The sequence below is a fragment of the Acomys minous genome, assembly GCF_964271855.1.
Source record: "Acomys minous genome assembly, chromosome: 17".
NCBI lineage: Eukaryota > Metazoa > Chordata > Mammalia > Rodentia > Muridae > Acomys > Acomys minous.
The window spans coordinates 22,904,746-22,930,032 of NC_140500.1; the positions used below are offsets into that span (position 1 = coordinate 22,904,746).

The 25,287-nt window shown below is 46.6% G+C and overlaps 1 protein-coding gene across 3 annotated transcripts in view; it reads left to right on the forward strand.

The window, feature by feature from the left end:
• The window catches only part of SLC2A3 (solute carrier family 2 member 3), a 63,054-nt gene that overhangs the window by 35,264 nt on the left and 2,503 nt on the right, over window positions 1-25,287 (forward strand). For 2 of the 3 annotated variants that reach the window (XM_084766795.1, XM_084766796.1), the window contains exons 3-10: window positions 16,552-16,644; window positions 17,047-17,207; window positions 19,633-19,873; window positions 20,340-20,502; window positions 21,494-21,681; window positions 22,781-22,885; window positions 23,174-23,275; window positions 24,460-24,663. In XM_084766795.1, the coding sequence (XP_084622921.1) occupies window positions 16,552-16,644; window positions 17,047-17,207; window positions 19,633-19,873; window positions 20,340-20,502; window positions 21,494-21,681; window positions 22,781-22,885; window positions 23,174-23,275; window positions 24,460-24,663 (1,257 nt within the window). Of the gene's footprint in view, window positions 1-14,025; window positions 14,175-16,551; window positions 16,645-17,046; window positions 17,208-19,632; window positions 19,874-20,339; window positions 20,503-21,493; window positions 21,682-22,780; window positions 22,886-23,173; window positions 23,276-24,459; window positions 24,664-25,287 lie in introns of those variants that run through there. The other variant, XM_084766797.1, reaches the window with a different exon arrangement.

The window sequence follows — 25,287 nt, forward strand, 5'->3', positions numbered from 1 at the left end:
GGCAACTTAACAAGAAAACAAATTCCTTAGGAGGGGAGTAGATTAGAGGAGAGACAGGAAGAAAGGATGGAGCTAGTCACTCTGAGATTCAGGGGACCAGCTGAACGGTCCTCTTCGCACGTCTGCAGCCCACCCCCCCAAAAAGAGCTGTAAGCAGGCAGCAGGCGGGGCTTAACCTGCTGGGAAGACAAGGAGAGAAGAGATAGTTTGGTTTCTGAGCCCGCCTCATCCAATTCTGTGGCTGGCTGGTTCCACTAGAGGCAATAGCTTGGGTACCTTGTGAGAAAGATGTGTCATCTGTAACACAGATTTTATGTCACTTGTAAATGGAGTATATGTAGCAGGAATGACATCAAATCATGCAGCCAGTCCTATTATAGTGGCTGCCGTCCTGTGTGGCACACAATCCATAAACACTTGTGGAGGGTTTTATCTTTGGTTCATGTGGTTTTGTTTGTTTGTTAAGCCAGCTTGTTTGAGAATTTAGAGAGATCCACGTAATCACCACACCCATTTCAAAGTTATTAAAGCCAGTCGTGGTGGTGCATGCCTTTAATCCCAGCACTTGGGAAGCAGAAGCAGGTGGATCATTGTGAGTTTGAGGCCAGCCTGGTCTACAAAGGGAGTCCAAGGCTACACAGAGAAACCCTGTCTCGAAAAAACAAAAAACAACAGAAACAAAACAAAGTGAGTCCAGGATAGCCAAGGCTAACATGGGAAACCCCTGTCTCGAAAAAACAAAAACAAAACAAAACAAACTTGTTCAGTGCCCACAGGTTTTGATGAGAAATGCACAGTGGTTTTGCTTAAGAGAATCTTGCCTCTGCTGTTGAGTGGCTAAAGGAGACTGCTAAAGGCAGCACTCACTGGGACTACTAAAACTCTCAGTCCCTTCAGGCTGCTCTGTCCCTACGCTGTGTACTACTGCTATTACTACTACTACGACTTCTTCTTTGTATTTATTATTTATTAACTTATTTGTTCATTTATTTTTTAATGTACATCTGGTGTTTGGCCTACACGTATGTCTGTGTGAGTGATCTGATCCACTGGAACTTGAGTTACAGACAGTTGTGAGCTACCATGTGAGTTCTGGGAATTGAACCCGGGTCCTTCAGAAGAGCTGCCAATGCTCTTAACCACTGAGCCATCTCTCCAGCCCCTATTTTTGTTTGCTTTGTTTTTGTTGTTGGTGGTGGAGGGGGTTGGTTTTGTTTTTTTGAGGAAGGGTTTCTCTGTGTAGCCTTGGCTATCCTAGACTTTGTAGACCAGGCGGGCCTCCAACTCACAGTGATCCACCTGTCTCTGGCTCCCCAGTGCTGAGATTAAAGGTGTGTGCCTTTAATCCCAACACTTGGGAGGCAGAAGCAGGTGGATCTCTGTGACATGGAGGCCAGCCTGGTCTACAAAGAGAGTTCTAGGACAGTCAAGGCTATTACACAGAGAAACCCTGTCTCTAAAAACCAAATAAAATAAAATAATATATACATATGTAGCCACCCAGCATAAACTTTTATTTGTAGAAGTAGTTGGTATAATGGATGAAGCAGTATATGTAGCCCAGACTGTGCTCAAATTCCATAGGTGCCAACGTGGGAATAGATGTGCACCACCAACCTACCAGGACAGAGCGGTTCCTCTGAGTTTCCCCATAGCAGGAAGGCATTGGATGGAGCTTTTGGTTTGCTCAGGGCTTCTTCTTTGAGACTTCAGCAAAAGCCGACAATGACGTCTGCGCCTCTACTGGGGCTCCTGTGGACTCAGGGAGAGGGCCTTGCCTCAGTTCACTCTCACCAATCCCTCTGGCTATTCTGTGCCTTCGTTTGAGACTGCGACCCTCTCCTCTCTGAGAATATTCCCAAGTACAGCATTTCATTTACTTTCTGGCAGATCCTAGAACTCCTAAACAGGACCTCGGGGCATCGAGCGGTTTTTCTTCCTCTCTGAGAAGTTAGACTTTGCCAGGTTGAAAGGGCCACCTAAGTTAGGGAAGAGTCTTGCTCAGAACACAGCCCTTTCTTTGCTTATGACACATCTCATTGAAAAGTGACCACAGACTGGCATGTGGTTATGTTATTTGAAAGGGGGATGTGAGTCAGCGTGAGTTATGATGTTGTTGCTTTCCTGTAGCCAAGGCAGGCAGGGACACCCTAGTGATAACGCCACCTAACAGCTATAGAGAGAATCAAAGGCATTGATGTGGAGCCAGTAGTGCAGAGTGTGCTCGTAGAACTCAGAGGCTCCTCTTACATCATTCAAGGAATAGACTGTGGTCCTTACTGGCATTTGTGTAGCAGTTTGCAGACAAAACACAGCCAAGGAGCCTGGTGGTGAGCACCTCTAATCCAGGCAGAACTCTGTGAGTTCTAGGCTACCCTGTTCTTCACAGAGTTCCAAACCAGTCAGAGCTTCATAGTGAGACCTCATTTTCAAAATTAAAAAAGGGGGTGGAGTATGTGTGTGTGTTTGTGTGTGGGTTGCGGGGGGGGGGGGCGATGAAGAGATGGATCAGGAGGTAAGAGCACCAGCTGCTCTTTTAGAGGGCTGTTCTGAGTCCCAGCACCCAAGTGGCAACTCAAAACTCCCTGTAACATCAAGGCATTGGACACTCTCTTCTGACCTCCTGGGAATCAGGCACACACATAGTGCAGGCAACACTCACCCACATAAAAACAAACAAAAACATGTCCGGGGTATATCCCAGTTGGTAGAGTGCATCAGGAAGCCTTGAGCTTGATTCCTAGTATAAACCCAACATGTTCTTGGAGTTGGAGATGGAAGGTAGGAAGTTCAAAATCAACCTTGACTACATAGGGATAGAGGCCAGCCTGGCCAGAGAGCCTGTCTCAAGTAAAAATATTAATTAACCAATTACACACAAAAACATGTTCACAAATGCTCATAGCAATTCACTCATAATTTCTTGGAGGCAACCAAGATGTCCTAAGGATGTAAATGGGTAAACTGAGGTACACTGATATACTGTGATACACTTCAGCCATAAGATGAACTGAATGCTTGATCCAGTAGCTTGTACAAAGATTAGTTTAGGCTCTGATCTGCAATAAGGCAGAAATTCACAGTCTTTTCAGTGTCTGGTTCCAGAAAGAGACAGGGGATCAGCTGGGCTGTGGTGGGGCACGCCTTTAATCCCAGCACTTGGGAGGCAGAGGCCGGCGGATTGCTGTAAATTCGAGGCCAGCCTGGTCTACAAAGTGAGTCTAGGACAGCCAAGGCTACAAAGAGAGACCCTGTCTCGAAAAACCAAAAAATAAAATAAAATAAAATAAAAAAATAAACAAAAATAAACAAACAAAAGAGACAGGGGTTAGAGAGAGGGAAAATGGGGAGATGGCTCTGTGACTAAAGCACTTGCAGTGCAAAAGTGAAGATCTGAGTTCAAAATCCTAGGTTCTATTAAAAAACCAGATACGGCTGGGCGGTGGTGGTGCACACCTTTAAGCCCAGCACTGGGGAGGCAGAGGCAGGCAGATCGCTGTGAGTTCAAGGCCAGCCTGGTCTACAGAGTGAGTTCAGGGCAGCCAAGGCTACACAGAGAGACCCTGTCTCGGAAAACAAAACAAAACAAAACCAGATGCATAGGGTGTAGGGTGTGTGTAATCAGTGTTCCTATGGTGAGAAGGGGATAGAGACAGAAGAAGTCTTGGAAGCTTTTGGGCCAGCTGGGCCATACTCAATAGAAAACAACAACACAGTCCTGTCTCAAGGTGGAAAGCAAAGACCAACAGTGGAGGTTGCCCATATGTGCTGTGGCAAATGTTGGACACACACACACACACACACTGAACACAGGCATACTGGGGCTGGAAAGTTTGTGGGTTACTAAGCCACAAAAAGATAAGAAGGAAACTTAAATAGAATACCCAGTGTTCTAAAGCCACCACCTGAGTTCAACTACACGCCACGCTGCAGAGGGAAATGTAGGAAGCGAGTGAAAAGGAAGTGGCTGCTGGCGATAAAGGAGGACAAGGCATGGATGGCGTTTTGTGTGACGCTGTAATAGCAAGTGTGAAAGCCTACAGAACATACAGCAGCTAGAATAAACCCTAATAAAAACTGTGGCCTTTAGTTAATAAGTTGTCAGTAGGGGCTAGAGAGATGGCTCAGCAGTTAAGAACACTGGCTGCTCTTCCAGAGGACCTGGGTTCAGTTCCCGGCACCCACATGACAGCATACACCTATCTGTAACTCCACTTCCGGTGGCACCCTTACACGGACATATATGCAGGCAAAGCACCAATGCACATAAATAAATTAAAAAGAAAAACCAATGTCAGTATTAGCTCATCAGTTGTATCCAAAGTGCTACATTAATGTATGTTGTTAAAAACAAATGGAGTCGGACCGGAGCGACGGCTGCTCTTTCTAAGGATCTAAGTTAGGTTTCCAGAACCCACATGGCAGCTCACAGCCATCTTTAACCCCAGTCCCAGAGGATGTCGTGCCCTTTTCTAGCCTCCGACTAGCACCAGACGCACATGCAGTATAGACAACAATGCTTTTGTAAGAAGTAAAAAATAAAATGTAAAAAGTACAAATCTATTGTAAGCATACATATTTACCTTTAAAGAAGAAAGCAAATGTGCACACTAATGAGATGGATGAGTTTTTATATTTACGTGAATTGCTTCTTGGCTGACTTTTTTGTTTGGTTTGGTTCGGTTTTGTTTTTGGTTTTTGAAGACAGGGTTTCTCTGTAGCCTTGGCTGTCCTGGACTAGCTTTGTAGATCAGGCTGGCCTCGAACTCACAGAGCTGCCTGCCTTTGTGTCCCATTGCTGGCAGCTTATTTTTATTTATTTATTTATTTATTTATTTATTTATTTATTTATTTTTCCAAGACAGGGTTTCTCTGTGTAGCCTTGGCTGTCCTGGACTAGCTTTGTAGATCAGGCTGGCCTCGAACTCACAGAGCTGCCTGCCTTTGTGTCCCATTGCTGGCAGCTTATTTTTATTTATTTATTTATTTATTTATTTATTTATTTATTTATTTTTCCAAGACAAGGTTTCTCTGTGTAGCCTTGGCTGTCCTGGACTAACTTTGTAGACCAGGCTGGCTTCGAACTCACAGCGATCCGCCTGCCTCTGCCTCCTGAGTGCTGGGACTAATACTTATTTTTAGTGATGTATCTATCTTTATTTTATATGCTTTGATGTTTCACCTACATGTATGGCATGTCTTGTGTGAAGAGGTAAGATCCTCTGCGACTAGAGTTGTGGATAGTTGAAAGCTGCCATGTGGGTGCTGGGAATTGAACTCAGGACCTCTGGAAGAGCAGTCAGTGCTCTTAACCTCTGAGCCATCTCTCCAGTCTCTGTTCTTTCCCTTACTCTTGAGGCCTTGTGAAGTTACACTCCTAGCCCCTTAAATGTCAGGGGTTTTTGTTTTGTTTTGTTTTACTTTGCTTTTGTTTTTGTTTTTTTATTTTTGTTTTTGTTTTTCGAGGCAGGGTTTTTCTTTGTAGCCTTAGCTATCCTGTAGATCAGGTTGGCCTTGAACTCACAGTGATCGGCCTGCTTCTGCCTCCCTGAGTGCTGGGAGTGCCACCACTCCTGGAAAATGTCAGCTAGGCAGAAGCAGGTGGATCTCTGTGAGTTCAAGGCCAGCCTGGTCTACAAAGTGAGTTCAGAACAGCCAGGGCTACACAGAGAGACCCTGTTTCGAAAAACCAAAAAATAAAATATTCTACCTCGACCTAACCCAAAGATTTGACTTGATATGCACTAAGGAATGAAGGCAGGAAAGCCTTTGTTTGGTGTAATTAAACCGTTATGACACCAGGAAACTTTGTGTGTAGAGTAAAAACAACACACTTGGTAACACAGTCGTCTCAAAGCTGAGATGTTTCAGGTGGCATCTGTTGACACCGAATGTTGCAATGGCAATGCATGGGGCAAAGCGCGCATGTTGTGAAAAACCTGGGCTACATAAGCCCCTGTCTGGGAAAACAAACAATCACAGGGAAACCTCGATGTAGCGGTGGAGTGTGCTCAGCGACGCCTCAGGTTCATTACACCGTGGATTTGATTTTGAATTAATTTTTGATCGTTGAATATTTAGAAACCTTTTATCATTGCCAAAATTTTCACAACACTCCCACTCACTTATGCAACACCATGCTAAATTGTGACCTACAGTTTTTGAAGCCGAGCCCAGGCTGCATAGTCTGTACCTATAATCCCAACACTGGGAGGCCTACGAAGGAGCATCGTAGTGAGGTTGGAGGCCAGTGTGGGATACAGGGTAAGACCCTGTCTCACTGTATATTCATGGTAACTACTCTATGCTGCTAAGCACAGCATACGACTGTGCCTCGGGTCCAGAGACATCAGAGCCACGCTCCTGTGGCTGAAGCCTGTGAAAGCGTAGGTCAAAATGAAACTCTCTCCTTTGCAGGATGATTATCTTAGGCTGTTTGTCAGTGGCACTAAGTTGACTCATGAAACAAATTGATCACTTTAAATTCAACTGTCTTAAGTGTGTTTATGCTGTTATGAAACATCTCTAAAGGCTTTTTTTTTTTTTAATGATTTTCAAGACAGGGTTTTTCTGTGTAGTCCTGGCTGTTCTGGAACTCACTCTGTAGCAGGCAACCTTGAACTCACAGAGATCCACCCGCCTCTGCCTCTGCTTCCAGAGTGCAGGGACTAAAGGCCTGTGCACCATGGCCAGCAGTTTATGAGTGTTTGGCTCATGTGTATGTATGTGCAGGGTGTGCATGCCTGGTGCTCTGGAAGCCAGACGAAAGTGTCAGAGAACCCTGAACCCCTGGAGTTACAGACAGTTGTGAGCTGCCATGGTCTTCTGTAAGAGCTTAACTGCTGAGCCATACTCTGGCACCATCCTCTAACTTCCTCCTCCTCCTCCTCCTCCTCCTCCTCCTTCTTCTTCTTCCTCTTGAGACAGTCTTTTGTACCCCAAACTTGTAGTATGTAGCTCAGGCTGTCTTCAAACTCCTGTATCCAACTCACCAGGGCAGGGAATATTGGTGTTGGTTAACATGCATACTTTGAGCTTATGGTTTGTTTGGTTGGTTGTTTTGGGTTTTTTTTGTTTTTTGTTTTTTTTTTTTTGGTTGTTTTGTTTTTTGTTTTGGGGATTTTTTGGTTTTTCGAGATAGGGTTTCTCTTTGTAGCCTTGGCTGTCCTACACTCACTTTGTAGACCAGGCTGGCCTCGAACTCACAGAGATCCGCCTGCCTCTGCATCCCAAGTGCTGGGATTACAGGCATGAGCCACCACTGCTCTGGATTTTTAACCATTTATTAGATCTATGACTTACAAATATTTTCTTCCATTTTGTAAACTTACTCTGCTGATTTTGTCTGTGAGTGTCTTTGAGTTTGCTGTAGGCCTGTTTGTTTACTTTTTTATTTAGTTGCCTGTGCTTTTGATGGTAGAGACAAGGAATTAATGCTCTTTTAGAGATAAGGGTCCATATAAGGCTGGGGTGTAGGTTGGTGGTAGATGATTTGACCTCTATGAGGACTTGTGTTCAATCTCAGACACCCTCAAAGAAAGAAGCAACAAACCAAAAGAAAGTCAGCCTTTTCTGCAGATTCTTTGCCTCCCAGGGCAGTGCCTGTGTCCTCTTGGTGCTCTGTGGTGGCTGGGATCCTGCTGGACAGCGCTGGCCCACTGTGCCTCGTGAGACAGCATTGTCCCATGGACCAGTAAGCGGGCTGGGGCCTGTGGTAGGGCTGATTGCACAACACTTTCGGGGTCATTATTCTCTTTCACTAAAGGATACTGCCTGTCCGTGGGCATTGTTGTCTTATTCTGTAGAATTCCAGACACTTGATGTTAATCCTGAGATACCCGAGAGAAAGACCAGGTCTACAATTTTCAGCGGAATTTAAAGTAAGCTTTAATTAAACACTGGCCAGGAAGATGGACTCTGGCCAGGTTTACTCCCAGGCTCCTGAGGAATGGCTACCAATCATGCTTCACAGAGGATTAAGAAGACAAAGCCAGGGGCTGGAGAGATGGCTCAGCGGTTAAGAGCACTGATTGCTCTTCCAGAGGTCATGAGTTCAATTCCCAGCAACCACATGGTGACTCACAACCATCTATAATGTGATCTGGTGTGCATTGTATACATAATAAATAAATCTTTAAAAAAAGACAAAACCAGCCAGGCATGGTGGTGCACGCCTTTGATCCCAGCACTTGGGAGGCAGAGGCAGGTGGATCGTTGTGAGTTCGAGGTCAGCCTGGTCTACAAAGTGAGTCCAGGGCAGCCAAGGCTACACAGAGAAACCCTGTCTCGAGAAAAAAAAAAATCCTCCTGACCTCAAGCCACCACCACCCTCTTCCCCTCCAAGTCCTGAGATTACAAGTGTCTGCTAACACACCTAGGTAGTTATTTTAACAGAATGGCAGACAAGGGAGAAACTGCCAGTTTCAAGAAGAGTCATAAGAGAATATGATGACCCAAGAAAGAATCGACCAAAAAGAGAATGAAACTTCCCAAGCACTTGAAGGATTCCCATCCCCAACCCCAAGACACGGCCCAATGCAAAGGGTGAGCCACCTGCAAGGTGGATACAGCCCCCAGCTGCTGGACCCAGGCACTCTGTGCTGATGCCACTGTCCTGGGGTGGGGGTGGGGAGGGCTCTGAGGGACCAAATGCACTGCCCAGTTCTCCAGTTCATCCTGGAATATTATAGTGTCTTGTTCATATAATTAGTGAAAATAAAACATAGCCAAAGGAAAAAAAGAAAGAAAGAGCTGGGCGTGGTGGAGCATACCTGTTATCCTAGCACTCGGGAGGCAGAGGTCTACAAAGTGAGTCCAGGGCAGCCAGGGTTGTTACAAAGAAACTCTGTCTCAAAATCCCAATAAAAACAAAACCCAAACAACAAGAACAAAAATTATCTGTAATCTATTTGGGTATTTTTGTATCAGGCCTTCAGACTCCAATGCACCTCAGCTGCAACACTTAATTTACAGATATCCAAATGAAATATGCTTTTTCTTCTCATTTCTATTTTTCCCCCAATGGGGGATACTGAACACAGGTCCTTGCACATACATACTAAGCAAGTACTCTACTACTAAGTTATATTCCCAGCCTGAAGTGCCCTTTTAAAACAAAACAGCCCTGCCTGATGGTGGTGGCACACACCTTTAATCCCAGCACTCAGGACACAGAGGCAGGTGGATCTCTATGAGTTGGAGGCCAGCCTGGTCTACAAAGGGAGTCCAGGTCAGTCAAGACTACACAGAGAAACTCTGTCTCGAAAAACCAAAAAAACAAAACAAAGCAAAACAAAACAAAAATCAGCCTGGCATGGCTTGAACCCAGAGCTCTGAGTTTGAAACAGGTCAGATCTTGACTCACTGACATGTCTGTAAGGTGTTGTCTCTATAGTGTAGAATACTATACTCAAAGAAAAGCATCCTTTCAGACTTCCTGAGTAACAGGGACTGCAGGTGTGTGCCTGCACACAGGGCTAGAATAGCCCCATGTTTGGGCTGAAATGTCACCTCCTCTAGGAAGCCTATTTCTCCATCTGTTCCCTTCCTTGTCTCCGTAGTGCACACTTTCAAAGCAGGGGACTTGGGGCCTTTTATCTGTCCTCAGGCGCTTTACACAGTACTAGACATATGTGGATGCACCGAAGACAAAATGAACAAATAAGTTTATATAGCAGCAACTCAAGAAACTCTGCTCAAGCATTTGGCTTGGCAAAGTGATGCGGCCATGCTTCTGGGTCATGTAAATAGGGCAAGGCTGGCTGAGAAGGGAATTAAGTGTGCCACCCCATGGCAAAGTATACAGCCTTTTCTTTAATTCTACATGTCTGTAGTCCTAGCAACAAATACCTAATGCTGCGGTTGGAAGTCTCTAGCCCCAGATTCATCACATGCACAATCAACACGTTGTTTTCAAGACAGGGTTTCTCTGTGTAGCCTTGGCTGTCCTGGACTTGCTTTATAGACCAGGCTGGCCTCCAACTCTCAGAGATCTGCTTGCCTCTGCCTCCCAAGTGCTGGGATTAAAGGTATGTGCCACCACTACCTGTCGATAATTTTTACCTTGGCTAAATATTAGTGAGACTTTTGAGGGCTAAGACTGGTAGAGCTTTATCTAGGATATATGAGGTTCCCAGCTTAATCCCCAGTGCTGCAAAGAGAAAAAGAGACAGGAGAGAATTTGGGACATATCAGATAAGCTAACTATTATATAATAAAAATTAACTGTGTGTCTTCGGTTTCTGTTTAACGCTGCTGGAAAGTTTTAAACTGTCGCCCACTTATCTCTAGCCAAAGGTGCTTTGAGCCCAGGGATTACTGAGTAATCAGTGGGGCTCTTGGAAGAGATTGGTGTGATTTGAATTTTAACTTAGGGTCAGCACTTCTTTGGAATTTGGTCCTGGAGACTCTGGGACAGGAAAGATCTGCAGTTGTGATGAGAACCGGAGAGAGGTGGAATTGGCGCTTCAGGACCGGAGGCAGCAGTGGATGGTTTAAACAGGGCGGAAACAGGGCAAGCAGCATTGCTTAGATTTTTCCTTTCCTCACCCCGGGGCTGCTGCTCCTCCCCTCCACCCCCACCCCAATTTTCTTTTTCTCTCTATTTTTCTTTTTTAACAGTGTTTTCAGATTCAAAGTGAATTATCGGGACACCTCACCTCGTAGAGAGAAATTATAATGGGGCAGATAAAACCATGCAAGTTGTTATTTGTGAGGCATGGTACAAAGGCGAAGCCTAGTAGAATCTGGACAGTCATTAAAACAGTTCCGGCTTGTGTTTCCCCAGCCCTTTCCTGTGCAGAGTTTAACATCTTGAGTGCTCTTTTGTAGGATTCTTTGTCCTTCTGCTTAAGTTTTCTCACTTAGCAAACCTCAACACAAGCCAGCAGGAGGCCAGATTGAGGCTCTCACTCTGCAGGTGTCAGCCTGTGGAACTGATATCCCAGGCTATTGTTCCCACTGTTGCCTTTCTACACACCTACCTTGCTCTTAGCTCCCAACTGAGTACGGTTTTTTAAAAGTCTCCTTCATACCTTCCTCCTCTTTGATATGCAGCAAAGACAGAGGTGCTCACACGCACTCTAGGGATATCTAAGGATAGCCTGTTAGTTCTTCTCAGCCCCAAGGCCCTCTGGTACACAGTTCGCCCCTCAGGGTTGGTCACCTTCACTGGGACCAGTAGTTTTCAGTCTGTTATCATCTTCTCCCATAGCGCACCTAGGACCCCAGGCAACTGGTCACGTGCATCCCCACAGGGCACTGAGGACCAGGCAACCGGTCACCGCTCGAGATGGGGGCTGCGGTAGCAGGAAGCCTTGAAGCTTGAGCATCCGATGAGCTGCTGGTTCAAACAGCGTTTGTTGTCATTTGTTCAGCGCACTTCGTGTTCTTGGGATTCAGCGGAATTCCAGCCACAATCTATGAAATACATACACTGCTGCAAGTAGAAACTTCTCTATCGTTGCTCGGTGGACCACCTCTTCCAGGGCTAATCTTCAGCGTTGGAGCATCTGTCTTTCCCACATCACTAGCCCACGTCCACCTCTGGAGTGCCTTTAACAAAAGAAAAAAAAATTATCCTTTATTTGTTTTAATGCATCGTAGGTGTTTTGCCTGCTTGTATGTCTGTGCACCGTATGTGTGCAGCACCTGGAAGGCCAGAAGGCATCGGGTGCCCTCGCACTGGAATTACAGATGGTTGTGAGCCAGTACCAGGCCAGCTTAAGAAAAAAAAAAAGATAAAAATAAAAGTAGTTTTCCTGTACTGAATTTTGCCAAAGAAAACAGGCCTCATTCAGGTCTTTCTCCCTTTCACATTGCTTTTTTCCTTCTCTTCTTTCTTCCCTCCTTTCTTGTTTGGTTGGTCGGTTGTTTCAAGGCAGAGCGTCTCTGTGTAGCTTTGCCTGTCCTGCAGAAGGATCAGGTTTGCTTCAGTACAACCTATTATTCTGGATTCTCAGAAGCAAATCAAAGCTTGCCTGGAAACCCTATCTTGAAAAACCAACCAACCAAACCAAACCAACCAACCAACCAACCAACCAACCAACCAAAAACCAAAAGAGGACAACTTTGTGGAGCTGGTTTTCTCCTGGCACCATACTGGTCCTGAAGATGGAACTCAGGTGGCCAGGCATGGTAGCAAGTACCTTCACCTGCTGGGCCATCTTGACAACCTTAATTTTTTTTTTTTGACACAGAGTCTCTCTGTGTAGCCTTGGCTGTCCTGGATTCACTTTGTAGACCTCGAGGCTGGCCTCGAACTCACAGCTATCCACCTGCCTCTGCCTCCTGCGTGCTGGGATTAAAGGCGCCCAGTGACAACCTTCATTATTTCTAATGTGGGTACCAAAAAATGTAGTACTGCACAAGTGGCTTGGATTTTACTTCCGCTAGCTGGCACGGACCTTTGGGCATTGTTATTCCTTTGGCTGCTAAATTCAGTTGCTGTGGTAGTTCAGTGGGCCTTCCAACCTGGTGCTAATTGGAAAGGAAAATGAAGGGAGGAGGAGATGCAATCCCAGGGAAGGGACAGCAAGGAGGACGCAAGTACAGTGTCAGGGAAGGTTTTCTCCGGTGTCGCGGTTCACTCAAGCTCAGTTTCCTCAGTACGGATCAGATAGAGGAAAGTCCCTAGTTTAAGGAGAGAAGGACCAGGCTTGCTTCCCATTCAGCCCTTTAGTCTGGATTTCTGGTCATAAAGCTATCAAGTGAAGATGTCTTTCCTTCCTCGTGTCTACACCAAGGCACCCTCACCGGCCAGCTCCTTCAGAGGAGGGGTCGCTTCTCCTGAAAGTCAGAGCAGCCACGCGGCACGCTCTACTCCTTCACTCGCTAACTCGCCTGAAATGCCTCCCGCCGCCGGCGGTCACTGACCTCTCTGAGTTCTCGTTCCAGTTCTGGGTCTCATGCTTGTCATTCAAGAAATGCACCATTTGCCGGGCGTGGTGGCGCACGCCTGTAATCTCAGCACTCGGGAGGCAGAGGCAGGCGGATCGCTGTGAGTTCGAGGCCAGCCTGGTCTACAAAGCAAGTCCAGGACAGCCAGAAGCTACACAGAGAGACCCTGTCTCGAAACCCTCCCCCCCCCCCAAAAAAGAAAAAAAAGTACAATCCCCAGCTAATAGTATTTTAGCAAACGTATGAGAATCAGTTATCCTTGCCCATTGATTGACTGATCTGGGGAGGGGAGGCTTTAACCTAGAGCCCAGGCTGGTGCTCTACCACTGATTACCCAGTCCTCTTAAACCGCTTCCCCCCCCCCCTCAAAGTATGCACTCAGCAAATATCTGGTTTTTTGATTTGGTATTGTGCTTCTAGATGCTGTAAACCTCAGAACAAAGGTGGCAGTGGCAGAATTCACAAGGGGTGGGTGGTATATGCTGTGGTAAGGAATTGGGGCTGTGTGCCTCCTCACTTGAGCCTTTCCTTCCGGCAGCGCAGGAACGTTGGTCAGGAAGACACCCAAGCTGTGTTCAAACCTGGACCGTTGTTGTTGCTTTGGTTTTTGCTAGTTTTCCTGCAGCAGGCTTCCTTCCCTTCTCTTCCCTTCCCTTCAAGATTACCCACCTAGCCTTATAATGAAAAACGCAGCTGACAGACGCAGGGCGATATCAGACCTCCGCTGCCCACTCCCTGGGATGGCTTTCAGATGAGAGCAACACCCACTCAACTCTGCCTTAGATAGAATTTCCGCTCTCTAGTCTTGGTTCCACCCTAGCGCCTTCAAATTTGCCCGCCCTCCAAACTTTTTTTAGTGTTTCTTTTCTGTGAAACAAAAGGGTGTCCGCTCTTGAAAAAGGGAAGGAATTTGGAAGAGCTTAAATAAAAAAAAAAAAAAGCAAGGGGAGGACGTGGGTGGATGGGTGTTGTGGGAGGGGGTTGATTGCCTGCAGAAGCGAGGGGGCTGGGGCGGTGAAGATCAGATAAAGAGGTCAAGAGATTGTTGGGGGTCATAGGTTAAGCTTTGGAGGGGGGGGGGCTTGCAGGCTCCACCCCTTGCAGAGATTATAAATAGGTAGGCTGGGCTTCTGGCTGTGACGTTCCAGTGATGGTCTTCCATCCTTGAGAGCTGCCGAGGACCCAAAGAGACCTTGCTGCCGGGGACATTGGCCCGATACCGCTGGAACTACCTTAAGACTTGAGAACTAGGTTAGGGAACTCTAGGGACCATGCCGGTAAGAGGTGGTTGTTTGCGTTTGCTTGTTTGGGGTCCTCACAAAGGCGGGTCTTAGTGCCGACTGCCATGCTCCGGTTTCTCCTAAGTCACTGAGCCCTTCGGAGCGAGGCCTTTTCCTATCGGTTGCAGCATTTGATGCTAGTGTTACCGTTCAGAGTATCTCATGCCTGATGAGGATCCTCCGGCACACTTTCCTGTCATGTGAAAGTCACCCAAGTAGCTGTTAGCTTCTCGGGTGTGCTTGATGTAGCTGTGATGAGAGCAAAGAGGGTAGGGGCTCGGCCGTGGGGACGATGCGTGGATCTCGGAGCCAGCGGGAAGGTCGGGGAAAGCATTAGACCTTGGGAGGACCTGGGGTTGGCTTGGGTTTGCAGTTCAGCATCCAGCCATCCGTCGGATACTGTGGAGGGGGAAATCCAGTTTCCCTCACTGTGTAGGAGGAGTCTGTATTACTGTGGGCGAAGGACGCAGTATTTGTGAGGGAAAGGGCATTTTCACAAAGATTAATTGATTTGAAGATTAGGTAAGTTAGGAGACTGTGGGAAAGGTTGTCTAGAAGAGGAGATGGGGAAAGAGGCTTTTACTACGGGAAAAAATGTAAGGAAAAGCCGGGAAAGGACAGCACTTAGCCACAGGGAGGCTGCAGGGAAGGTCCGCTCTGCTTAGAAGCTCCCAGCCTGCCGCCAGCAATGACCCTACAGAGAAGGACTTAAGGACAGTTGAAGAGGTTGAGGTGGTGGGCCAAAGAGGTTGTCCTCAGACTCAAGCTTGAGGTGTCCCTCACCACTTGAGTGATTGTCCAGTAAAGTGAGGTGTCTGGCTGATTCCCCTCTGCTAAAAATGGCTCCGAATACTGTGTTCACATGAACAGACACTCTGTCCAGCAGGGTTATGGTATTTAGCGAACAGGAAGACTCTCAAGAGGGTCCAGGATGTCGCTGGGAGGTTGCGTAGTCTAGAGATAAGGAAAAGAAAAAATCTGGGCATAGCGGCTCACACCTATGATCCTACGAGAGCAGGGAGATTGCAATACAGAATGTGGATCCTTGTCTCAAAGAAAAGCTGTAAAGGGGGTGAGAAAAGTGGAGCTTTTTGGGGTGGAGAGAAAGCAGCAATTTATTTATTTATTTTAAATTATTATTATTATTTTGGTTTTTCAAGACAGGGTTTCTCGGCCAGGCATGGTGGTGCCTTAAATTCCAGCACTCGGGAGGTGAGAGGCAGGAGGATCGCTGTGAGTTTGAGGCCAGCCTGGTCTACAAAGGGAGTCTAGGACAGCCAAGGCTACACAGAGAGACCCTGTCTTGGGGGGGGGGGGAGACAGATTTCTCTGTGTAACAGCTCCAGCTGCCCTAGAACTCTCTCTGTGGACCAGGCTGTCCTGGAACTAACAGAGATCCTCCTGCCTCTGCCTCCGAAGTGCTAGGATTAAAGGCGTGCGCCATCACCACCCAGCTTGAAAGCAGCAATTTATACTATTAGCTTGTTTGGGGTTTCGTTGTTGCTTTAAGCATCCCAGTGGCCAGGCTGTCCTAGCTGCTCCTGTTCTGAAGTCTGGGCGACGGGTAGGTCCACACCTTGAGTGTGGTTCTGTAGTACAGTCAATTCTTAGGAAGTTTAAAGCTGTATGTTTTGGGGAGTGTGGGACTTGTTATGTTTTGTTGTTGCTGTTTGTTTTCTTATTTTGGTTTTTCAAGACAGGGTCTCTGTTAGCTTTGGCTGTCCTGGACTCGCTTTGTAGACCAGGCTGCCTCAAACTCACAGCGATCCTCCTGCCTCTGCCTCCTGAGTGCTGGAATTAAAGGCGTGCAACACCATGCTTGTCTTGGAATTTTGGGTTCTTCTAAAAAACACAGAAATAGGGCAGGGTGGCACGTGCGTTTAATCCCAGCACTTGGGAGGCAAAGACAGGCAGATAGATTGCTGTGAGTTTGAGGCCAGCCTGGTCTACAAAGGGAGCCCAGGACAGCCAAAGCTACAGGCTACACAGGAGAAACCTTGTCTCAAAAAAAAAAAAAAAAAAAAAAAAAAAGAATCGATTTATAAACCCAGGTGTGGTGGTGCACACCTTCAATCCCATCGCTTGGGAGGCAGCAGAGGCAGGAGGATTGCTGAGTTCCAGGGCAGCCTGGTCTACAAAGCAAATCCAGGACAGCCAGGACTGTTATGCAGAGAAACCCGGTTTCAAAGAAATCAGAAAAAAAAAAAAAAAAAAAAAGAACTTAACTCATTCCTCTTAAGGTCTTTCTCCTCAAATGAGCCTGAAACCCTAGGTTCTAGGAAGCAAAGGCAAAAGAATTGCCTCAGGAAGGACGTCAACCAGACATCACCACTCGTCAAAGTTTTTAAGCGTTTTCCCCTTGTCTTTTCTCCAGTTGACGCCGTCTCTGGTGTTTGCCGTTGCCATTGCCGCGGTCGGCTCTTTCCAGTTTGGCTACAACACTGGTGTCATCAATGCACCTGAGGCGGTGAGTGCCAAGCACCTAAGTGAAAGGGAGTAGCAACTTTTGTTTTGTTTTAAGTAGAATTGCACATTTAAGATGCCTGGTTAAGACAGAGAAGGACTAGTACACAGGCTCTTTGTGCCTCATGCTCTGGCCTCTTGCCCTCTCTCACCAACTAGTGATCCATTTCCCATATTATTCCTCAAGGATTGCTAGGAATGTGGGAAGCTGTGACTGGGTGCGGTGGCCCATGGAACATCCGCGCTGCCACCTACTGGCCGCATAGGGTGACACCCTAGCACTGCCCTTCTCAAAGCAAGTGCCCTTCCTCCTGCATAGACCTCCTGTCCTCTGAGGGAGGAGCCTCCCTGGCATTTGTCTGCTGTTCTCATCCAGACTGAACGGTCTGTGCATTTTACCATGCAGATCATAAAGGATTTTCTCAACTACACTTTGGAAGAACGCTTAGAAGACCTGCCAAGTGAGGTGATGCTGACGACCCTCTGGTCCTTGTGTGTGGCCATCTTCTCCGTCGGTGGCATGATTGGCTCCTTCTCTGTAGGACTCTTTGCCGACCGCTTTGGCAGGTACTGATCAGACAGTAAGCAATGGCTAGGCCTGTACTGGTTATGCTAAAGACAGCAAAAGCGCTGTGGGTGAGGGCGATGATGCGCATGCGTGAGACCGTTTACTTGCTTTATACTTTAGGAAAGCTAGTCCACCTGGCCTGAAACGTGGCCACTGCCCTGTAGCCCCCAGCTGGCTCTCCTAGAGATCTGCTGTGTGAGTGCTTGGCCTCTGACCTTCCCAGTTTAGTTCCGAGGCTAGTTTAGTTTTTCTGTTGTGGAGTCAGCTACAGAGTTTCCTTAAAAGTTCCTTAAGGTCAAAGGTTGTCTCTCCCCACCCCACCCCAAGGCAGGGTCACTGACTAACTGTGTAGACCAGGCTGGCTTCCTGGGTGCCTTGTGAAAAATGTGGACAATGGCTAAATAACTGAGTTGTCCCTAAAAAGAGAAAGTTGAATAAAATAATAAAATGTATTGAGGATTTTGGAAATGACTGATCCAGGAGCTATTAATAAAGTAGATACTGAGCCAGGCTTGGTGGCGCATGCCTTTTATCCCAGCACTTGGGAGGCAGAGGCAGGTGGATTTCTGTGAGTTCGAGGCCAGCCTGGTCTACAAAGTGAGTCCAGTACAACCAGAAACCCTGTCTGAAAAACCAGAAAACCAATAAAAATAAACTAGATAGTGTAACAGCTACATGTAGTGGCACAAGCACAGTTACAGCACTCAAGGAGACTCAGGCAGGGATCTCATGGCTTGAAGTCAGCCTGTCATTCACTTGGCAGAAGGAAAGAACTTAATTCCACGAGTTGACTTTGACCTCCACAAACACTAAGGCACATGCTCCCTGTGGCACACACCTTGCTATATGCACTCACCAAAATTATCTTTAAATTTTAAAAATTAGCTATTTTAGCTATGCAAATTAAATTTAAGAGAATTCTAAAGCTAACCTACTATTGGTTGATTGGCTGCCATTTTTGTTTTCTTTGCTTTTTGAGACAGGGTTTCTCTGTAGCCAACTCACTGACCCAACTCAGTACTTTTTTGGTTTTTCAAGACAGGGTTTCTCTGTAGCTTTGGCTGTCCCTGGCTCACTTTGTAGACCAGGCTGGCCTCAAACTCACAGAGATCCGCTTGCCTTGCCTCCCAAATGCTGGGATTAAAGGCGTGTGCCACCACACCTGGCTCAAGACTTTGATTAATTGTTTTCTCTTAATCTTTTTTTTTTTTTTTTTTTTTTTTTTTGGTTTTTCAAGACAAGGTCTCTCTGTGTTATCCTTGGCTGTCCTGGACTCTCTTTGTAGACCAGGCTGGCCTTGAACTCACAGCGGTCCGCCTGTCTCTGCCTCCCAAGTGCTGGGATTACAGGCGTGCGCCACCATGCCTGGCTCTTAATCATATTTGTGAACATTGGTTGTACACTTAAGACCTCCTAAGGGGCCTTTTAGGAATCCCAGCACTGTGTTGTCCTACAAGCCAATTAAGTGGGCTGGCCTCTGGAGATGGAAACCATATATCAGAATTTCCTAGATCTGAGTTCCAGGCTAACCAGGGCTGCATAGTGGGAGCCTGTCTCAAAAAGCCAGATTCCCAAGGCTCCTCAGCTGCTGAGGGGTTTCAGGATTTTGTTTTGTTTTGTTTTGAGACAGGGCTTCTCTGTGTAACAGTCCTGGCTGTCCTGAAACTCTCTTTGTAAACCAGGCTGGCCTCAAACTCATAACAATCAATCTGTCTCTGCCTCCCTCCCGAGCAAGTGCAGGGTCAGTCTTTTGCATCTCTCGGCTGTGACTTTGACACAAGCTCAGCACATAAAGCATTAGTTCACACCAGTTTTCAGCACTAATTAGGCAAACTTTAACTATTGGACACAGAGAACAGGTACAGGTTACCTTTTGAGTATTATTTTCAGGGAAATTCCAAACATCCTACCATCAGGGGCCATAGAGATGCTCGTAAGTTCAGAGCATTGCTTGCTCTTCCAGAGGCCCTGAGCACCCACATGGTGGCTTATGACCATCTATAATAGCTAGTGTCCTCTTCTGACATGCAGGCACACATGCAGACATAACTCTGTATACTTAATAGTTTTTTTAAAAAGTAAAAAAAAAAAAATCCTAGCTAGGCAGTGGTGCCTCACACCTTTAATCCCAGCACTCTGGAGGCAGAGGTAGGTGGATTGAGATGAGTTTGAGGACAGCCTTGTCTACAAAGAGAGTCCAGGACAGCGAAAGCTACAAAAGAAACCCTGTCTCAAAAAAACAAAAAACAAAAAACAAAAACAAAATAAAAGAAGTCCTGGGGTGTAGCTTCATGGTAAGGTGGTTCCCTCAAAGATACAAGCCCACAGCAATAAAAGGGAGGGGGTTTTAATCTGCAGAGGAATGAGAAAAGGAGAGACTTAGAGCCTCTTATGTTGCTAACCACACTGTCTTTAACCTTACAGGCGCAACTCAATGCTTATAGTCAACATACTGTCCATCAGTGGCGGCTGCCTCATGGCCTTTTCCAAGATGGCCGAGTCTGTTGAAATGTTGATCGTGGGCCGCCTGGTCATTGGCCTCTTCTGTGGACTAAGCACAGGCTTTGTACCTATATACATTGGAGAGGTGTCTCCCACTGCCCTGCGGGGTGCGTTTGGCACGATAAACCAGCTGGGCATCGTGATCGGGATTCTGGTGGCTCAGGTACCCAATAGTTTTACATGTTTAATGAATGCCAGATCATGAATGAGCTGTCATAATATGTGAAGCATGTGCTCAATTATGTATTTATATGTTTCAGATACTATTACTATAGTTCACAGGGTAGCTAATGATGCAGGCAGGGCCCACAAAGGAAGAGAAACACTTTTGTTTTCTCTTTTCTATGTATGGTAAAAGGATAAGTGATTTCTTTTTTCTTTTTTCTTTCTTTTTTTTTTTTTTTTTTTTTGGCTTTTCGAGACAGGGTTTCTCTGTGTAGCCTTGGCTGTCCTGGACTCACTTTGAACAGGCTGGTCTTGAATTTACAGTGATCCACCTGCCTCTGCCTCCCGAGTGCTGGGATTAAAGGCGTGCGCCACCACGCCTGGCTGATTTGTTTTTTCTTAATAGTGAATTTGCGGCATAGAAATGTGATTGAGGTTGAACATTCTCATTGTCTGGCTTCTAGATCTTTGGTTTGAAATTTATCCTGGGCACTGAAGAGCTGTGGCCTGCGCTGCTGGGTTTGACCATTGTTCCGGCTATCCTACAAAGTATCGCCCTTCTATTTTGCCCTGAAAGTCCGAGATTCTTGCTCATCAACAGGCAGAAGGAAAATGAGGCGAGGGAGAGTGAGTGCTCCTCATATGTTGCCCCAGGAATATGGTTTGGGGTGGCTAAGGGCGAGGGCGTTGGTATAGCTCTTATCTCCTTTCTGACTGGACTCTTGCTGACCTGTGCAGATGTGTGTCTGCAACATCTGGGATCTAAGGACATGAAAGAATGGGGCAGACTACAGTCTAATGCATTTAAATAAGCGCCAGTAAGCGTACATTAACTAAATCTTAACAGAGCAGTCCTTTCCCAGCACTTTCTCAGGACAGAGCAATTTAAACACAATTGCCTGGCACGTTACCATAGCTTATATCTGGGAAAGCACAAAAGCAAAGCAGAGGCCACACCCAGCTCAGGGCACACTGGCCAGATTGGGTTCTATAGCTATGTTCCGACATCCAGCAAGAATGACCATGTCTGCAAACTGAATGCAAACGTTTGTCACAGAAGGCACAAAATCACGTCCAAGAACAATCCAGGGAACAAAATGCACCTGAGGTAAAAGGCCCTCTGCCTTTGCCCTGGCGCCTCTCCCACAGTTCCCCAAGGCATGTTCATCCCAGGTCAGTCTTTTGGTGGTGCTCTGACACTGACGACCAAGTCAGAACTTAAGAATGAAGACGGAAGACAAGCAAAAATGGATGCTGTAGGTGCATTCATCTTATGTCTTTCTTTTCTTTTTTTTTCTCCCATCTGCCTGAGAGCTGGGATTAAAGGTGTGTGCCACCAAGCCCAGCTCCTTATGTGCTTTCTTAACTTCTGACTGACAGCAAACAATTTGGTGGCAGGGGTAGAAGACACACAATATCTTTCTTTCTTCTTTTTTTTTTTTTTGAGACAGAGTTTCTCTGTGTAACAGTACTGGTTGTCCTGGGCCTCACTCTGTAGACCAGGCTAGCCTCCAACTCACAGAGATCCAGCTGCCTCTGCATTCTAAGCGCTGGGATTAAAGGCACGTGCAATATCCACCCAGCAATATCTGTATACTTTTTGCCTGTTTCCCCCCAGTTCTCCAGCAGTTGTGGGGCATGCAGGATGTAGACCAAGAAATCCAGGAGATGAAAGATGAGAGCGCCAGGATGGCACAGGAGAAGCAGATCACCGTGCTGGAGCTCTTCAGGTCGCCTAACTACTTCCAGCCCCTTCTCATCTCGGTCGTCCTCCAGCTGTCTCAGCAGCTCTCTGGGATCAATGCTGTGAGTATCCATCCTCCTGAGGTCACTTCATCTCGCCGGCAGGTTGGCATGTGTCTGTCGGATGTATAGTTACTATAGATGCTGGAATAAGAGGGTCACAAGTGCCCAGGAATCAGAGGCCAGCTACAGCAGAAGTAATAGTAAGAGCAGCAATACTAACATCCTACTGCAAGAAAAAAAAAAAAAAAACAATAAATCTGCATCATATGTGGCGGTATACATCTGTGACAGGAAGATCAGTCACCCAGATTTGAGGCCAGCCTGATCTTACCTATTGAGTTCCGGGTTAGCCAGGGTTCCAGGAAACCTCAGAGAGCTGTAGCTAAGTCAGCCATGTGCTTTCCTCAGCACCATGTAAACCTGGTGTGGTGGTAGCTCATGGCTGCCATCCCTGCACTCAGGAGGCAGAGGCAGCAAGATTAGGAGTTCAAGACCATCCTCAAATAGATACTGAGTTGAAGACAAGCCTGGGCTACATGAGACCCTCTTCAAGAAAAGGAGGGGGAAAAAAGAAAAGAAAGAAAGAAAATTGAATCTAAGTAGTTTGAAAAGCTTCCTTTGGGACTTCTTACCTGCCCCCCACCCAAAGAATTCTAATGGACCCCACACAGATTTCCTTATTTGATAATGATAGTACAGTCATCTTTTATTAGAGTTAAAAAATAATTTGCTCAGCCTGGGCAGTGTTGACGCACACCTTTAATCCTAGCATTCAGGAGGTAGAGGATCTCTGTGAGTTTGAGGCCAGTCTGGTCTACAAAGTGAGTCCAGGATGGCCAAGGCTACACAGAGAAACCCTGTCTGGAAAAACCAAAAAAAAAAAAAAAAAAAAAAAAAAGGATGTGACTGGGATAGGCGGACCTGGGAACACATCTGTAACCTCAGTACTGGAGAGACAGAGGCTATTGAGTGGGATGGTCGCGCACCTTACCCTCCCCTCCCCCTCCCCCCCCCAAAAAAAGAGGGGATAAGCACAGAAAGGGAACAGTAGCTGAGGTGGAGCACCGGGAGGTAGAGGTGCTGAGGAGGTTAATGCACTGGCTAGGGCCCCCAACGTTCCTGGGGTGGAATTGCTGATGCAGCTTTTGTTTCCTCCTAGGTGTTCTATTATTCAACAGGCATCTTCAAAGATGCAGGTGTCCAGGAGCCAATCTATGCTACGATTGGAGCAGGGGTGGTTAACACTATCTTCACTGTGGTTTCGGTAAGTTGGCTACTTTGAGTGAGGGGTGGGGTGGGTGAGACAAGGGTTCGAACATGGACTGCCGATATTTCAGACTTCACATTTGGTTAATCCCTTTTTTTTTTTTAACTCCCCTGGGGAAAAGAATAGCGAATGATGGGTGTAAGTAGTCTTCCCTCACCCAGCACACCTGGCCTGGATGGGAAAGAGGAAGTGTGGAAAGAACTAGATGGTGCTGGAGATGTAGATAAAACAGTAGAAGGCTGAACACAGCCTGTTCGTGACGTCAGAAATGTCTTGGCCTTGTAGCTGTTCCTGGTGGAGCGGGCAGGGCGGAGAACCCTGCAAATGACAGGCCTGGGCGGCATGGCTGTGTGTTCCGTCTTCATGACCGTCTCCTTGTTACTGAAGGTGAGTGCTCTCGGAGTCGGGCAGGGGATGGGGTGTTGCGCTTCCAAGTCATTGATAAAAGTGCACCTTCAGACATAGGTAAATGGGTATATCCTTGAGTGCATGAATTATGGCTTGTAAGATGCATTGTCTAATTTAATTCTTAGGTAAACCAAGGAAGTAAGCAAGGATGGCCTTGAATTCCTAATCTTCCAGTTACTTTGCACCTGTGGGTCCAGGACACGGGGGTTGGGTCCTCAGGCTTGGTGGCAAGCACCCTTACCTGCTGAGCCGTCTGGAGGGCCCTGCCTAATTTAATCCTTAACAGTCTTGAAGGCCAGAGATTGGTAGTAGTACACACCTATAATCTCAATTTTAGCAAAGGCAGGGAGTATTGTTGTTGTTGTTGTTGTTTTGGTTTGGTTTTTTTTTTAAGATTTATTATGTATACAGCATTATACCTGCTTGTGTGCCTGACTACCAGAAGAAGGCATCAGATCCTCATGTTGGTTATGAGCCAACATGTGGTTGCTTGGACTTGAATTCGGGACATCTGGAACGGCAGACAGTGCTCTTAACCTCTGAGTCATCTCTCCAGCCCAGGTTTCTACATGTTTAAAATCAGCCAGGGGGGCTGGAGAGATGGCTCAGAGGTTAAGAGCACTGGCTTTTTTTCCTAACATTCTAAGTTCAATTCCCAGCAACCACATGGTAGCTCACAACCATCTATAATGAGATCTGGTGCCCTCTTCTGGCCGACAGGTGTACATGCAGGCACAACATTGTATACAAAATTAATAAATCTTAAAAAATAAAATAAAATAAAATCAGCCAGGGCTACTTGGTGAGAGACCCTATCTCAAAATACTGCAAGCCTTTTAATCTCAGCAGGCAGAGTTCTTGAATTCGAGGTGAGCCTGGTCTACAGAGTGAGTTCTAGGACAGCTAGCACTACATGGAGAAGCTCTGTCTGGAAAAACAAAACAAAACAAAAACGATAACAGAAATCACCTTTAGGTAGTTCCATTTTATAGATGTTCAAATGGTCTTGGTACAGAATGAGGGGTGAGATCACATAACTCGAATTCAGAAGCACTGGGCTTTTGACTCCCAAGTTGAGGGACTGCTTGATAAAATTGCTCAAAATTGGGCGGACCCTTTGTCATGCTGCCTCTTACTCAGACTTTGCTTTCTTTCTCTTACAGGATAAATATGAATCCATGAGCCTTGTTTGTATTGTGGCTATCTTGGTCTATGTGGCCTTCTTTGAAATTGGACCGGGCCCTATTCCCTGGTTTATCGTGGCTGAACTCTTTAGCCAGGGCCCCCGCCCAGCTGCCATGGCCGTGGCCGGCTGTTGTAACTGGACCTCCAACTTCATGGTTGGCATGCTCTTCCCCTCGGCTGCAGTAAGTAAAGCTGAAATCAAGACATGGTCCATCACAAAGCAGCCTACTGGTGCTAACACACTTGTGTGCCTTAGTGGGAGCTCCAGGAAAGAGTGTGTGTAGTGAGCCTTAAGCCAGATTTCCCTCTTCATCTTCAGGGACACAGGAGAGGAGAAGGGCAAGTCAAGCACGGTGGGTCACCCCTGCAATCCCAGCACTTGGGAAGCTGTGGCAGGAGAGTTGGCATGAAGTTGAGGCTAGCTTGGGCTACAATGAGACCCTATCTCAAAACAACAAAAAGTTAAGAGACGCAAGGTTGTTTCTGCCTAGGAATAGGAGGAGAGTACCAAGTACCCAGACTTCCCAGGCCAATGATAAAACCATCATTTCAGTAAATCTGATAACTGAGTGCTCCTATATGCCAGGTAGTCATGAAGATGGAAGATGTTAACGAGCCAGGCAGCTCCTGTTAGAAAATGACCTGGAGCCGGGCGTGGTGGTGCATGCCTGTAATCCCAGCACTCGGGAGGCAGGGGCTGGTGGATCTCTGTGAGTTCAAGGCCAGCCTGGTCTACAGAGCAAGTCCAGGACAACCAAGGCTAACACAGAGAAACCCTGTCTCAAAAAAAAAAAAAATTGCCAAGA